The sequence below is a fragment of the Physeter macrocephalus genome, chromosome 12 (assembly GCF_002837175.3).
Source record: "Physeter macrocephalus isolate SW-GA chromosome 12, ASM283717v5, whole genome shotgun sequence".
NCBI classification, from domain to species: domain Eukaryota; kingdom Metazoa; phylum Chordata; class Mammalia; order Artiodactyla; family Physeteridae; genus Physeter; species Physeter macrocephalus.
Genome location: NC_041225.1, coordinates 32938148 through 32953224, shown reverse-complemented (window position 1 = coordinate 32953224; position 15077 = coordinate 32938148). Strand labels below are relative to the sequence as shown.

The following is a 15077-nucleotide window of genomic DNA, read 5'->3' as shown; positions in this document are numbered from 1 at the left end:
AAGATCCAGCTTCACCAGGCCCCTTGCCTATCAAGACGGGGCTCAGAAGAGACCAACCCCTCCCCCCGAAAGTCATAACCCTGCCACCGCCATCTGTCTTGAATCTACCAGGACTGTCTTCATTATGCTTCTTGTTCTTGTTTCTGTCAGCCACTGTGACAGTGCCTGGCACACAGCAGGCCCTCAGTGTATATATTTGTTGAATTCATAAATGACACGAATTCTTGTGGACTTTCCTTTTGGTTCCTTCCTTAATATAGCTAAGTAGTTCTCAATCTTAGGGTGCCTAAAGACTGCTCTCAGGGTTGGATTCATAAAACCATGTACTGGAAGGGTAATTTAAGAGATTTTTCTGGAGTATTTTTGCTGGCTGACTTTAGAATCTTTGTACCCTGAGTGAGGGGTGTTCATTGTGTTGATAAAAAAGGTAATGAAGCAAATGGCAGCCGTTATTCTAAGTTTTAAAAGTTTCAAGATAAAATGTTTATTTCGTTTAAACAGAAATAACTTTTTTTTTTTAGGTTTTATTGTATGATCTTCGGTCTGATAAGCCATTGCTAGTTAAGGATCACCAATATGGGCTGCCCATTAAATCAGTTCATTTCCAGGATTCATTAGATTTGATTTTCTCTGCTGACTCTCGAATTATCAAAATGTGGAATAAGAACTCAGTACGTATTTTTTGTTGTTAACATTACTTACTTATTTGCCTACTTTCCATGTAATGTTTCATTTTTTTCTGTTGCCTTTTTTGAGCAATGTGGGTTCTTGAGAAAGAAATATCAGTACTAAGCAGCCGTTTGGGCACTTCATTGGAAGTCAGTTACTTCGGGATAGATAATATTCATATTCAAAGTAGTCAAGAGTGTTTTCTTCCTGTTAAGAAGTTTTCCTCATTTGCTGGAACGGGCATGCGTTTTTACATGTTCAGTTAGGTAGAGAGTAAATCACTGTTTAAAAGAAAGATTGATCCATGAGAAACCCCCTAGATTTTGAGGCTGTCTTACAACCTTAGGAAGGTTTTTATGAGTTACTACTAATCTATCCATACCAGTATTATTATACATCTCAATTTCATACCCTTTCCCCATGTCAAACAATTGGATTTTAGACATGATACCTTTACAATAATTTCTTATAGTGTTTTTCTTAAAAACAATATTTTCTTCAGAATATTTGATGTTCTCTGCCCTTCTGAGTGTCATTTAAAAGGTAACAAAACCCTGTGTTGCTGGTTTTATTCTGCTTTCTGCTTTTGCTTTTTCATTTTAAAACCTAAGTATTTTGAGAGAGTAGTAAAAGATTAGTTCATCAACTGGGAAAAAATTCATTCAGTGTAGCAGTTGCTTTTAAGAGTCTTTGCGTTTATTGATTTCAAACTTAGCATCTTTAGTCAAAAAGTGTTACTTAAAAAAAAAAAAAAATCATTTTTGAGATGAAGTGGGTGGAGGGCCCAGCAGCCTCAGCATTAGTTGCCGGAGGGCGAGCGTCAGTCTTTCCTGTGAGGGCTGCCCGAGCTTAGGGCAGAGATGCTCCCAGCAGCTCCGTCACGGTTCAGCTACTGATCAGAATCCCTGCCTGCTTGGACCATTACTTTTGTTTTTCATTTTCATTTTGTCGACTCTCAAAGTATTGACCTTACTTAGCTCCCTTTCTTTTTTTCTCTGGATCTGCTGTGGAGGCTCCGAGTTATCCCTGGGGTGTGTCCTGTCTCTCAAGCCCAGTCACCTTTGCAGCTCCTGAGACTCTGTTAGGGCGAAGAGGAAGGGCTTCCGGCTTTTCTCAATTCCCGGAAGAGTTACCCTGACGATTGCCGGGGAACCGGCTATGCTGCTTTGAGTTGGAGGGTTTTGAGGGCTTTCTTAGGAAGATTCGTGGTGTCTTAGGCCGGAATTTTCTCTGCCCTTTTCTGATAATCCAAACTAGCTTACTTTGAAACAGTATTTCTTTTTAATACTACAAAGCAGACATTTTATTTTTGAAAGGTCGTAGCATACTGGTAAAGTAGAAGTTTTCCTTGACCTGGCTTCCATCCTAGCTAATGGTAAACTTACCAATTTGGATGCATCCTCCCAGGCCCTCTAACTGCTGCATAGTTTTCCCCAACATGGATTTCTATGAACTGTGGCCCCTTTTCTTTTTTGTTCCATGCTATTATTATTCCCATTTCACCTTCCTTTTTCCTTCCCTCTTTCCATTTTTTGTTTCAGTGGGTGGGCACTTGAGACGAAAGGGAGGTAGCTGTGTGAGTTCCATTGTCTGTCTTGAATTAGAACCTGGCTGCTATTTTTCGCTGAGTGCAAAATTATTTTTTTAACTACTGATCCCACTTTGCCATGGAGCCTCTAATAATGGGTTGATAAATGCAAGAGCTGGCAGACATTTTCAACAGCAGTTCTTGAAATCACGTTGTAGTTGCTACAGTAAGTTTTATTTTGGCGTTGTTGCAATGACTAAATACGCCCTCTTGACCAACACCCAAATTACTTGGCTCTGCTTGACTTGCTTTCCTTGTTTATCTTTCTCATCACCTTCTTCCACTCCCATCTACTTACTTTCTGTCTTTTTTCTTTTACTTAACTTCTCTGAATTTTTAAAACTATAGTATATTTCCCCCCACATTAAAAAAAAATTTTACCCTTTGCTATGTAATAGCTAACACTTTATGTATTTATAGGATTTTGTTTTGTAAGTTATTTTATATTCATCATCTTACCGGATCCCCCTCAAGTCCTCGTGACTCAGGTGTGGCAGATACCACCCTCATTCTGCCATGTCGACCGTCTCTTCATCTTTGGTTTCTTTGAGGACAAGTTTACCGAGGGTGTGTTTTCCAGGTTATGAGAATTCTTTAGAGTTGATGTACAACTTTATTTTAGACTTTGCCCTTTCCTGTTTAGACATTATCTTTAAAAGTTTGTACTTATTTTCCCAAGAAAGTCACCTCTCCCCCCGAGCCTCAGTTTCTTCCTCTCTAAAATGAGAGGATTTGATAAATTGATAAAACAAATTCTCCAAGTTTTTTTGAACTTAAATTCTGTGATTTCAGTTAGGTGACTTTATTTTTTCACATCAGCAGAGTGTAGTGAGTTATGTCTCCAGGTTATTTTCTATATATCACATTGCCAAAAGTTGTCTTCCTTTAACTATTTTAATAATTCCTTTTCGCTTATTACTCTTTTAGGGAAAAATATTTACTTCCTTGGAGCCAGAACATGACATTAATGATGTTTGCCTCTCTCCCAACTCAGGTATGCAGTATGTAGCAACGGGCCATTCTGCGAGATGAATCTAGGTTATGCTCTATAGGGTTTTAAACTCATTGCATTTCTTAAGACGGGGTTTGGCTTGGTTGGGACAATTCTTGGATATTGTATTTACTTGAAAAATTAAGAGCCGGAAGTGGCGTGGACGATTGAGAAAACGACCCTGTCAGTGACTTAGTCCTCAGCCAGCCTAGCTATTAGTAGAAACTGGTAGCAGTCTATAGGTCGGTGGCAGGTGAGGTGCTATTTTAGTGTGCGCTTTAGCTGTTTTCTGTGATTAGTAATCGTGTGTAGAAATTGAGGTTAGGGATTTGGAGGAGGCTGGAGTTCCCTGATGATGATACACAGGCTCATAAAGCCGTGGGGTGGTATATTCTGTGTTGCAGGCTGTTCAGTAAATTACCTGGCAGATTTCAAGATTTAACAGTCCCTTCAAGGCAAATCTGTGAAGAATTCTGGAAAATGAGAACACTTCCCACTCTCAAGCAGGGTTGTATTCTGAGGACGGATGTACGCAGATAATTTTGACGGAGGGATACAAGGCAAAGCAGAAAGAGTTCTGTTATGTATGTACAGATGGCAGAAGAGAGAGAGAGAAGGTTCAGCTGAAGCAATGAGAGGAAAACGTAGAGGAGATCTCTGTTTGCATTGAGCCTGGGGTGCTGGGTGGAGTTGGGAGGTGAGGTGATCCCCATGAGGGGACAGTGTAAGAAGGGCAGGAAGGATGGGGGGGGCGCACAGCACGGTGCACAGAGAAGCTCTGGGAGGAATGGGGTGGGAAGCAGGTGGTGCCCGGCTGGTGCGGACCCAGGAGTGACCTGCTGAGTGGCTGGGTGCTGTGTGTGGTCAGGACCTACTCAGACCCTGCTTCCAGAGGTGGTTCTGTCCACCAGGTAAAAGGTAGATCAGTTTTGAACTAAGATGAGTAGGAAGTGATACTTGGAGCCGAGATTGGGAGCACAGGAGAGAGAGCAAATTTGGAGAGAAGGATGATGTTTTCTTCTTTGAGCCTTTGAACATGAGGAGGCAGGAGGCAGTGGCAGTGACTAGCAGAGGGTCTCCAGCCTGGCCACCCCCAGGATCTCCTGGGAGCGTCTTAGAAGTACGGCTTGCTTGTCCCTACACACATCAGGGGTACTGACTCGGCGTCTGGGGGAGAGCCCCGAAATGAGTTACTTTTCACATGCTTCCCAAGTGGCTGTGAAGCCCCGCCCTGATCCACAGCCTCGCCCTGGGAGCCACGTCCCGTGCACAGTGAATAGTGTGGTCTCGAGACAAGCAGGTCTGCAGATGCTAAATTCTTTATTTTTTTAATTGATTAATTAATTTATTTATTTTTGGCTGCGTTGGGTCTTCGTTGCGGTGCGCGGGTTTCTCATTGCGGTGGCTTCTCTTGTTCCGGAGCACGGGCTCTAGGCGCACGGGCTTCAGTAGTTGCAGCACGTGGGCTCAGTAGTTGGGGCACGGGGGCACTAGAGCGCGCAGGCTTCAGTAGTTGCAGCGCATGGGCTCAGTAGTTGCAATGTGCAAGCTCTAGGGTGCGTGGGCTTAGTTGCTCCACGGTATGTGGGATCTTCCCGGACCAGGGCTCGAACCCGTGTCCCCTGCATTGGCAGGTGGATTCTTAACCACCGCGCCACCAGGGAAGTCCCAGGCTGTTAGATTCTGTATGGGTCTTTTCTAGTGTAGCTACACATAGCATTCCCTGTAAGCCATTTTGTTTTCTATTAAGATGTAAAGTTTAATTCAAACATTAGGAACTACTTTGCTGTGCCATTTGGTGGGAAATACTTTACCTTGCTTCTTTGATTCCTGATTAACAGAGAGAAACCTTTCTTCTTGACTTCCTTATTATTATTATAATAAATAGTGCATCAAAACTACATTTTATCTGTGTGTCTGAAGCTTAAAACTTTCCCCCTTAAAAATGATGGCAAACTTTGTATAGACCTGAGCACTTCATGGTGGGAACTGCTGAGTCACTTAGCTAGTACAGCCTAAGTGTTTGCAGATGGGGAAGCTGGTCTTTCTGATACTTAAGGTGCCCTGTCTGGGAGGGTCAGGGACCACAGGCCGCAAGCTGACTCCGAGGGTGCCTGGCTGCTGGTCTGGCTCTTCTGCCGTTTGCCGTGTTCTGAGCACCTCATCCACTTCAAAACGTAAAACAAGTAGAAAAGGGAGCTTTTCTTTTCCCCATGTGTTTACCGTTTTCATTGTGTTTATTTTTAGGAATGCTTCTTACTGCCAATGAAACCCCCAAGATGGGCATCTATTACATTCCGGTAAGCGATACAGAAAGGAGTTATGATAAAAATAGGACAAGAAAAGATTCTGTACTTTTAAGCTGGCTGTGTCAAGGGACTTTGGGTCTGCATGTGGCCGCGTAAATTAGACACAGTGGCTCACTTGTCAATTCCCTGTGCTTCCTGGAACCCGTAAAATAATGCTTGACCATTGTTTGTGGGAAACTACTTAATATCCCATTAAAATAGTAGAAATTTGTCTTTATTCTTCAGATCTACATTTGTTTTTTGTTTCAGAGCATTCCAGAATCTTAAACTTTCAGCTGTTAGTGATCAGGAGATCTAATCCTCTAAAATAAAAGTCTAGCTCTCTCCCAGTCATCTCTTTGTAGTTTGTGTCTTTTATTTTTTATTTATTTTTATTTTATTTTATTTTTTTTTTAGTTTGTGTCTTTTAAAAATGAGTTTGTATAAAAGAAACTGTCTCAGATTGCCGTGACCAGTGATGACATGCGGTTTGCAATCTTGTGCCGTTTTTTCTTCCTTAAAGAATTCTTCTGTCACGTGTGCCAGAAGCTTCCCTACCTTTACCTAAACAGAAAAGCATAGAGTGCGAAGTTGGCATTAGATTACGGTCAGCAAACATCTCCTTTCCTGAGATCTGGGGAGGAGCAGGAGGGGTGTTGAAGATGGGATCTTTAGGGCAGTGAACTCTCTGTAATCACTGTTAGGCTACAGTTGTGAAAGTTCTTTATATAGATGATGCGTTTTTGAAATAGCTCAACCGTGTGTGTATTTCAAAAAAAAAAAAAACAAACGTATTCTGTTGATGTGGACTTTCTGTGGTTTCAGGAACCTGATATGTTGTTGAAAAAGCACTTTGAGGTGTTTCTTTTGATTGATAGTGAAATGAAGACTGTTCAAACAGCAGCTTTTCCGTTTTCCTCAATCGTCATTTGTTCTTTTCTCCCCGGAGTCTCACAGATACTGCTTCCATATTCCTGTTAGTTTATGTATCTTTGTCTTCATCTGATCAATAAGTGATTGTATCAACTGTGTGGCAGGCACAGTGCTGTAGGTGGGCAGTGTAACAGTGTATAGGGTACTCTGCCCCTCTCTTCAAGGAGTTCATTAATCGGGAATAAAACAAGAAAGTGGACAGTTTCCAGTCGGCGTGATGAATGCGATGACAGAAGCAAGGAACCCATCATGGGGCTGGAAGCTGGTGGGAAATGTGGAGGATGCTCGGAGGGAGGGACCAGAAGGCTGGTTGTGTCTCCTGGGTGAAGAGGGTGGGGTGCCGAAGGGGAGAAGGATCTTGGAAGTGAAGGGAGCATTGTGTGCTAAGATCAGGGAGAAGATAACAGTCGTGGCCGAGCATGAGCGCTGCAGCTCAGGCTGAAAAGGGGCCCGGCGGCCAGGCTGTGACGGTCTTGTAGGCCAGGTGTGACGGCGCGGGGCAGGCACTCCTGGAAAAGTTGAAGGCGGGAGAGTGCTGTGGTCAGATTTGCATTTCTGAAGGATTATTTTGGCTGCCATCAGGAGAATGGATTAGGTAGGATCCAATCCGGAAGCAGCAAGGACAGGCTGTAGCAATCTACAGGAGAGGTGATGGTCCCTGTGCTACCTTGGCCAGGCCTCCCTTTTTAGTAGTTGGAGCTTTGGGGGTCCTGGGGTAATTTGAAAGAAGTCTGATCTGGTGGGCAGTGATTTCAGAGGTTTGTTATCCATGAGTAGCCAGGTGGTGTGTCCGGTGGTGTCCACTGATGGAGACTCGTGTCGATCACGAGAAGAGCCTTCCCTCGGTCCGCTGTTAATAGCCTTCTCGCAGCGTCAACCCCCCGGGAACGACAGGAGAGGCGGAGTAAATCCGCTTGCCCCCCTTTACTTCTCCTCCCGGCGGAGGTCTCTTTCCGTCTCCCTCTCAGGAGCGCTCACTGTGTTTTGATCGTCAGCAGCTGCCTCTAAGGCGTCGATGTCTTGGATGGAAGAGCCCTTCCTCCCGTCAGAAGTGTGTGGAATCCACCAGAACCTGAGATAGAGTGCGGAGGCCGCACTGGGGATCTGCTCAACTGGTGAGCAGCCGTGGGCTGAGAGCCCCTTGGTGTGGAGCCGGGGAGGGCAGTTCCGAGTACTTTTGCGGGAAGGCTGTCTTACCAGCTTGTGCTAAGATGGTGGCAGTGGGGACAGAATTGGAAAGACTGTCAAGGTTGTAAGACAGGCTTGGTCATTGGTTGGATGTGAGGAGGAGAGGAGAGGAAAGAACCAGAGATGACAGCTGCTTTCTGCTTGGTAAACATGCAGACGGGGAGGTCCCTCCCTGAATCCAGGAGGAGAAAGGGGATGGTGGACCCTTAGAACTGGAGGAGACCCTTATTCCCTTCTGCTTCTCTGGGCCTGTTTCTCAGAGCGGGCTTTTTTGTTCCACGTTCTGGGAACTTTAATTTGCACGTGTGCGAGGGGCTAGATGCTGGCCAGGTGGTGAGAAACTGCTTTCTTGACAAATGTTAGCTTATCTTATAAGGTCTTTTTAGTTTCAGCTCTGTAGCTCAGATTTAACTCGAGCGCCGTGAAAAAGAATCCAGAGGCTGCTCCGAGGCGCCTGTGCACGTGCGGGCAGTGAGAGCAGAGTTGTTCTCGCGCAGCTAAGCATCGCGCTGCAGCTGGCACGCAAGCGTTCCCTCCTGACCTGCCTTTCTGCCCTGCTGCCGTGCACGGAGTGAGGTTTCAGAGTGCCGCTCGTCTTTACTTGGAACCTATTCTTTGTGACACTCCTTCAAAGCGGAGAGAGCCCGGGGGTCTGAAAGCCTGCCATCTTTCATAAGATTTTATCAAACTCACCAAGCTGATATTTGGCACAAAGGTTTATTTGAGGCCTATAGAAACAGAGAAGTGTGTGTTTAATATATAATTCATGCCAGATATGGGAGGTTTGGACTGTGATTTGTATCAACCTCTTATAAACCAGGTATGAAAACCCTTTTTCCCTGCTTTGGGGCTGTGCTAAAAATGAAGACAGCTTAATGTTCTTTTAGCTTATTAATTTTTGCCTTTCTACCTGATACCATCTTTCTTGAATACTTGAAGTCTCTTTAGATTAAATGCAAATACTGATTTATATACTCTCTGCTACTTACATACCCCAGTAGCTAACTAGTCTTTTATGACCAAATGGATTTTCTCCAGCCCTTTCCCCATTTTCTCAGTACTCTCTTTTTTTTCCCTCTCAGAGACCAGGATCTGTTATTTTGTGTGTTTGTTTTTTAAATTCCAGGGCCTAATTCAACTGCAGCTTTCAGAACTAATGCCAGAAATAGTTTTTCAAGTTTGGTTTCCTCTGAAGTGTAATTTAATCGTAGGTTAGTTCTTCATAATTAACACCTTTGGCAACTGTATAGACTCCAGAGGGAATCCAAGTCCTGTGGCACCCAGCCCCAAACCTGCCAGTGTGCTGAGTACTGTTTCTGTTGGAAATGCTCCTTGGGCTCCAAGCCCCCGTGGGTCAGTGGGCTCCAGAGACCGCTCATGATAGGATAGTTGATGGCTTGCATGTTTGATAATGTGTATGGATGCATAAACTTGGGAAAAAGAGAATTATTATTTGTTTAGGAAGCTGTTTGAATTAGAAGAATAAAAGTCAGTTGATTAAGGATGTATGGTTTGGTTTTTTGGTTTTTTTTTTCTGAACATGTAAATTTAAGCCACTATAATGATCATATGCAATGTCACTGAATCCATCTTTCAGTATTGGCAGTTAGGTGTTTTATTTTAAAACATTTTCTTAGGGAAAAAAATACTTGTTTTTATTGAGATGTTTTTATTCTTTATAATGAATCAAAAAACTGTATTAAATATTTTAACATTTACTATTTAATTTAAAATTATATTTTAAATTTGGAAAGTACTTTTGGAGCCAGAGTACCTGCAAACAGGGCAGAGTTGAAAACATAAAGGGTTATATTTAACTTGCACCAGTGCTTCTGTTTCTTTTAAGAAAACAGCACTTGAACTTACCCAGCATAATGCGTGAAACCTCCGGAACTCTATCTTTGCGAAGAGAGATGACTGCGTATTAAGAGGCATAAAATCTCAAGAACGCTTGCTTCACTTAGTTGTAACACACACGCACATATCCTCCCAAAGGCATGTAAAGCCAAAGGAAGTGCAAAAAAAACGAGTGAAGTTTAGCCAAATTTTGTGAAATGTAATAAAAGATTCAGTCTAGCGAATGTCTTTAAGTCTCTTCACTTCAGTGAGTTATCATTCACCAACCCAAAAGGTCTTCAGAAGAGCCATGGCCTCCAGATACCATCGCTGGGTTCACTTGCTCCTGTTCAGAGGAGTTTAGTCTGATTTAGATCAAACACCTGTGCTTCAGCCCTTCAGGAGACAGGAGGTCAGCGAGTGCCGCCTGGTTTGGGGGTGGTCAGAGAGGTGCTTTTGAAATACATTTGTAGTGTTTGGAAGTCAGTTTTAGAGAAGTGCGATGAAAAATTTTGTAGTAGATATATGGGTATTTGCATTTGGGCAGATTTTGTTTTTGTTGCTCAGTAAAGAGTTAAAAATGGGTATCATAATCTTTTCACTGGTGTTTTTTTCTCTATGGGCTTTTGTGACTGAAACAAAGAAATTTAGATGCGAACAGTTTTGACTGTTCTGTCTGTGGTGAATTGAACTTGTTAGTCTACTTCTAAACTCAGCCACTATATTAGATTGTCCGTTATCGAGGTATTTCTGTGGCCTCCCTCAGAGATGGCCTCTTTTTTCAAGGCCAGTGTTTCAAATATTACTGCTTGGGTATGTTTTGGCATGATTTTCCAGAAGGCTTAAGATCATGGTTATATAGTGCCTTCTAACAATATTCCTTACCTTCACCATAGATAACATATTTTTGTCAGCTGTCCAAATTGCAAATATGTTATTTTAGCTTAACATTAGATTTTACAGTGTCTTACAGATATTTTATGTCTCCTTTTTATATAGCTATTATCTTCTCCATTTTAATTTTAAAGTTTAGGGTTAGAGACTTGGTCTTTTTTTTTTTAATGTTTATTTATTTAATTTATTTATTTTGGTTGCACAGGCTCTTAGTTGTGGCACACGAGATCTTTAGTTGTGGCATGTTGCCTTCTTAGTTGCAGCATGTGAACTCTTGGTTGCGGCACGCGTGCGGGATCTAGTTCCCCGACCGGGGATCCAACCCCGACCCCCTGCGCTGGGAGTGTGGCGCCTTACCCACTGGACCACCAGGGAAGTCCCTTGGTCTTCTTTTCGTCTGATGATCACATCACACACCTGGGGGCAAAATGGTGAAAGACAAGTTTGTCCCACAATCTCTAGAAACAACTCAAACAGCAGAGAGAATTTTGGCCAACAGAGAAGGTTCTGCTTTTCCTGGAGAGTTGGACGCGCTTTCTCCTTTAAAGTACATCTCGTATGCAGATCACTTAACTTTATCTCTAGCTAATGTTGGACGCAGTTGACCAGGCTGTGCCTAGCTTCTAGAACACCACATTCTCTTGGTTCTCCTCCCGTCGCCCAGTTGGCCCTTGCAGTTGGTCTTCTTTGGTGGCTTCTCCTGCTGGCATGGCCCAGTGCTTGGGCCTCAGCTCTCTCCCCTTGACCCAAATGTTAGTGAGCCCTGGGGCTTAGTGCTTGTCTCTTCGTTTATTCTCCCCCAGGGAGCTCGTCTGTCCCTAGGCTCTGTAAGGCACCTGCGTGCTACTGACTTCCAAACTTCCGTCTCCAGCCTTTCCTTCCTCTCGGAGCTGCAGAGTTACATATCCACTGGGCTACTGGGCTTCTCCACCTGGACGTCTACTTGGTGCACCGTATTAAGGTGCCTGCAGCAGAAGTCTTGATCCCAGCTCTCCCCCCGCCGCACCCCTGCCTGTCTCCCGTTCCAGCAGAGGCACCGTTGTCTCCTCAGTTTCTAGGCCCAGAGCGCAGGCACCACCGTGTTTCCTCCCCCTCTCTTCATGCCTCCTCGTCCAGTCCATCCGAATGTCACATCAACTCTTTTTCCAATATTGGTTCAAATCCAGCCATTTTTCAGTACTTCCGCTCCCACCACTCATCTGGATTACCTTAGTGGCCTCTGAACTGATCTCTCTTCTTTCACTTTTGTCTCTCTTGCATTCTATTTTCCATACAACATCCAGGTTGATTTAAAATATAAAAATAAAAACAAAAAGCAGAGTCTATCATTCTTCCTAAACCTTCCAAAGGCTTATCATTTTGGATAGCGTAGCATCTTAACTCCTATCGTAACTTAAAATGTCCCACAAACAGGAAAAGGCTAAAACACCAGAGTCTCCATTTTCTCTCACCCCTTGGAGACTAGATCTCTGTAAACCATTTATCCATTTACAGAGATCACCAGGTGGTTAGAGCATAAGACCAAATCCCCAGCCATTGCTGCCAGCAAGGGGGGATAACTTATAGGCCATAAGTTCACCAAAACCCAAACACAAAATTAGTAGAGAGGAAAATTCAAGCTAGAAAAACAGCGTTACCGAAGTTCTGCTGCCCCTTTGGATTCGTATGGAGCCAAGAAGAACAGCTGTGCTTGGCTGTGCTTCTCTGGTGGTGACGTTAACCTGACACTGTCAGGTGAATCCATTGTGCATCTTGGTGAGACCTCTAAAACTGTTAGAGGATAATTTTCAGAAAAATGTGAAGTCATGACTTTCACATAGATATCAAATGAATACGTGTTGAAAATTTCATTTGACTTATTAATTAAATAAGGGAATCAGGCACGTGTCATCAAAGGTGAAGTCTCAAACAGCACAGATTTACGTGGAATAAAGTGATATTGAATTGGGACTGTGCAAATAAAGAGATAGGCCTTTCTGAAGTTATGGAGGGTTATCTGTCCAGGACAGAATGCATTTGCGTGACTGTAGACAGTTATCTTGCATTGCTGTCAGTTACTTGCAGTTTACAGAGTTGTAAAATATATCCCATGGAATCAGAATGAGATAATCTCTAGACCAGGAGTTTGGCAAACTAAACACCTAAGCACCAGCTGCCTGTTTTTGTAAATAAAGTTTTACTGGAACACAGTGCATGCATTCATGTACCCCGTGTTGTCTGTGGCAGCTTTCTGACTGAAAAGGCATAGGTGTGTGGTTACGACAGAAAGACCCTGTGGTCTGCGAGCCTTGAAATCTCTGCCTGGTCGTTTAAGGAAAAGTTTGTGGAAAAGTATGCATGGCTTTCCATTGAACACAAAATCTTCCTATGTTTATTTACTTATTTGTAAATTTATATAAATAGTATATGAATACATTTATAAATAATAAGTGTATGTCTTTCCTCATTATAATGTAAAACATGGACACAGGGATATTGTTTTGCTCTTTTCCCTGTTATATTCCTACCACCTAAAGCAGTGTCTACTATACTGTAGACATTGAATTAATATGTGCTGAAGATTAATAAAACAAATACATATGAGAGTAATCTGATGACCGTAATTTGAAGACTCTTGGATAACGTTTGCATGTTTTGACAATGGCTGGTTTGCAATGATTTTTAGCTGTTATGATACCAAATTCGAATTTAACATCTGCTCTTTTCTCCTACCATTAGTGAAATTAAAAAGTGGAGAACATGACTCATAAGTGTTAGACATCATTTTTATACAGTAGGGTAAGGATCAGTTCCTTTGCTCTGACAGTATGTTCTAATCAGCAGAATCAGAGAATCTTGGGACAATGCAATCATTATGTTTGGGAATGCTGACAGATTTCTAAAAGAAATGCCTTGTCCAAAAGATTCAGTAGTGGTGCTGTTAAGATGAACTCTTTCCTAGAAAAATACAAAAGGAGAATGTGAAAGTAAGGGCATTTAGCTTTTGTTGTACCTTTTTTGAAATTTGTGGAAAAGTTGGCTTTAGGATGGACTTAGGTGGTTTTTGTTTTGTTTTGTTTTTTGTTTTTTTGCGGTACGGGGGCCTCTCACTGTTGTGGCGTCTCCCGTTGCGGAGCACATCGCTCCGGACGCGCAGGCTCAGCGGCCATGGCTCACGGGCCCAGCCGCTCCGCGGCGTGTGGGATCCTCCCGGACCGGGGCGCGAACCCGCGTCCCCCGCATCGGCAGGTGGACCCTCAACCACGGCGCCACCAGGGAAGCCCTGGACTTACGTGTTTTAAAGATTGGAAACAATACCGTTGTTTTTCTTCCTGTGCTTTAGCTGGAGCTGGTGGAAGTGCTGTGCATGCTGCTCCCTAAGATTTGGCTTTGAATCTGGACCATTGATCCATTTCGATTTGAAGCCAAGGCTGAAGGCATTTATGTTTACTAATTTGATACCGGAGATTCCCCAGATGTGAGATCTCTTCAGACCACTAGTGTATGTTGAAATGGCCCTGAATATATTAGTGTCCATGTAGAGTCCTAAAAGTGATGGATCACGTTTTCCTCTAAGATGCTTATTTAAGCAGAGAGCTGTTAGAGGTAGTGACAGAAGTAATTTTGTTAGAAATTCCTTTTTTGTTGTTGTTTTGTTTTTTTTTTTTTAGTTTTTTAGATTTAGAAATTCCTATTTTCTGGTGCCAGTTGCAACATATTCTCTTGGTTTAGGGAGGTAGTACCAGATGCAAAGAAAACTGTCCTCGGGGAATTTGCCAACATACAAGGGGTGTACAAAACGGAACATAAACTGGACAAATAATTTCTGAAATGGCTTTCCACAATAAAGGGTTTTTCCAACGTGCTGTGAAGGAACAGGGGAAGCGTTTGAAGCACAGAACACTAGAGCAGGGAGGGAACTTTGAGGTCATCTAGTCTAGCCCCTTAATTTATAGGCGGAATCAAGTCATTTGTTCAAGGTCAAATGACAAGTTGGTCACAGAGCTGGATCTAGAAGGCATTTCTTTTTTTTTTCTTTAAACATCTTTATTGGAGTATAATTGCTTTACAATGGTGTGTTAGTTTCTGCTTTATAACAAAGTGAATCATAGAAGGCATTTCTTCATTCCATATTACTTACGGAAGGAATTTCAAAATTAGTCTGACCTGAGTTTGAATACCAGCTTTGCTACTTGTAAATATGGTGGTTTTGAATAAGTTACTTATCTTGTCTCAGCCTTGGTTTCTTGAGCTACAAAAGGAAGAATGATGTTGTAAGGCAGCTATGTACAGTAGATACTTAGTCATTTTTCATGGTGCTTGGTGCCTGATAGATGTTCAGCTGATTGTTGCTGTTACACTTTTTTTGCAATGAGTAAAATTTGAGGGGTCCAGTGTCAAAGAGTATTTATATTTAGCATTATATGGACATGGGCTTTTATGTAGCTTTTAGGAGGAATGTGATACCGAGCAAAATAAAGATACACTGAAAAGGTCGTGGCAGAATCATAGGTGTGAGTGAGGGAAATGACTTCAGAAATATGATTTGAGGAGCTTCCCTGGTGGCGCAGCGGTTGCGCGTCCGCCTGCCGATGCAGGGGAACCGGGTTCGCGCCCCGGTCTGGGAGGATCCCACATGCCGCGGAGCGGCTGGGCCCGTGAGCCATGGCCGCTGAGCCTGCGCGTCCGGAGCCTGTGCTCCGCAACGGGA

At 43.1% G+C, this 15077-nt stretch overlaps 1 protein-coding gene across 3 annotated transcripts in view; it reads left to right on the top strand.

The window, feature by feature from the left end:
* NOL10 (nucleolar protein 10) overlaps positions 1–15077 on the top strand; it is an 88082-nt gene that overhangs the window by 22341 nt on the left and 50664 nt on the right. For 2 of the 3 annotated variants that reach the window (XM_007127640.2, XM_007127641.4), the window contains exons 11-13: positions 522–671; positions 3185–3251; positions 5496–5548. In XM_007127640.2, the coding sequence (XP_007127702.1) occupies positions 522–671; positions 3185–3251; positions 5496–5548 (270 nt within the window). The remainder of the gene's footprint in view (positions 1–521; positions 672–3184; positions 3252–5495; positions 5549–15077) is intronic. The other variant, XM_028496630.1, reaches the window with a different exon arrangement.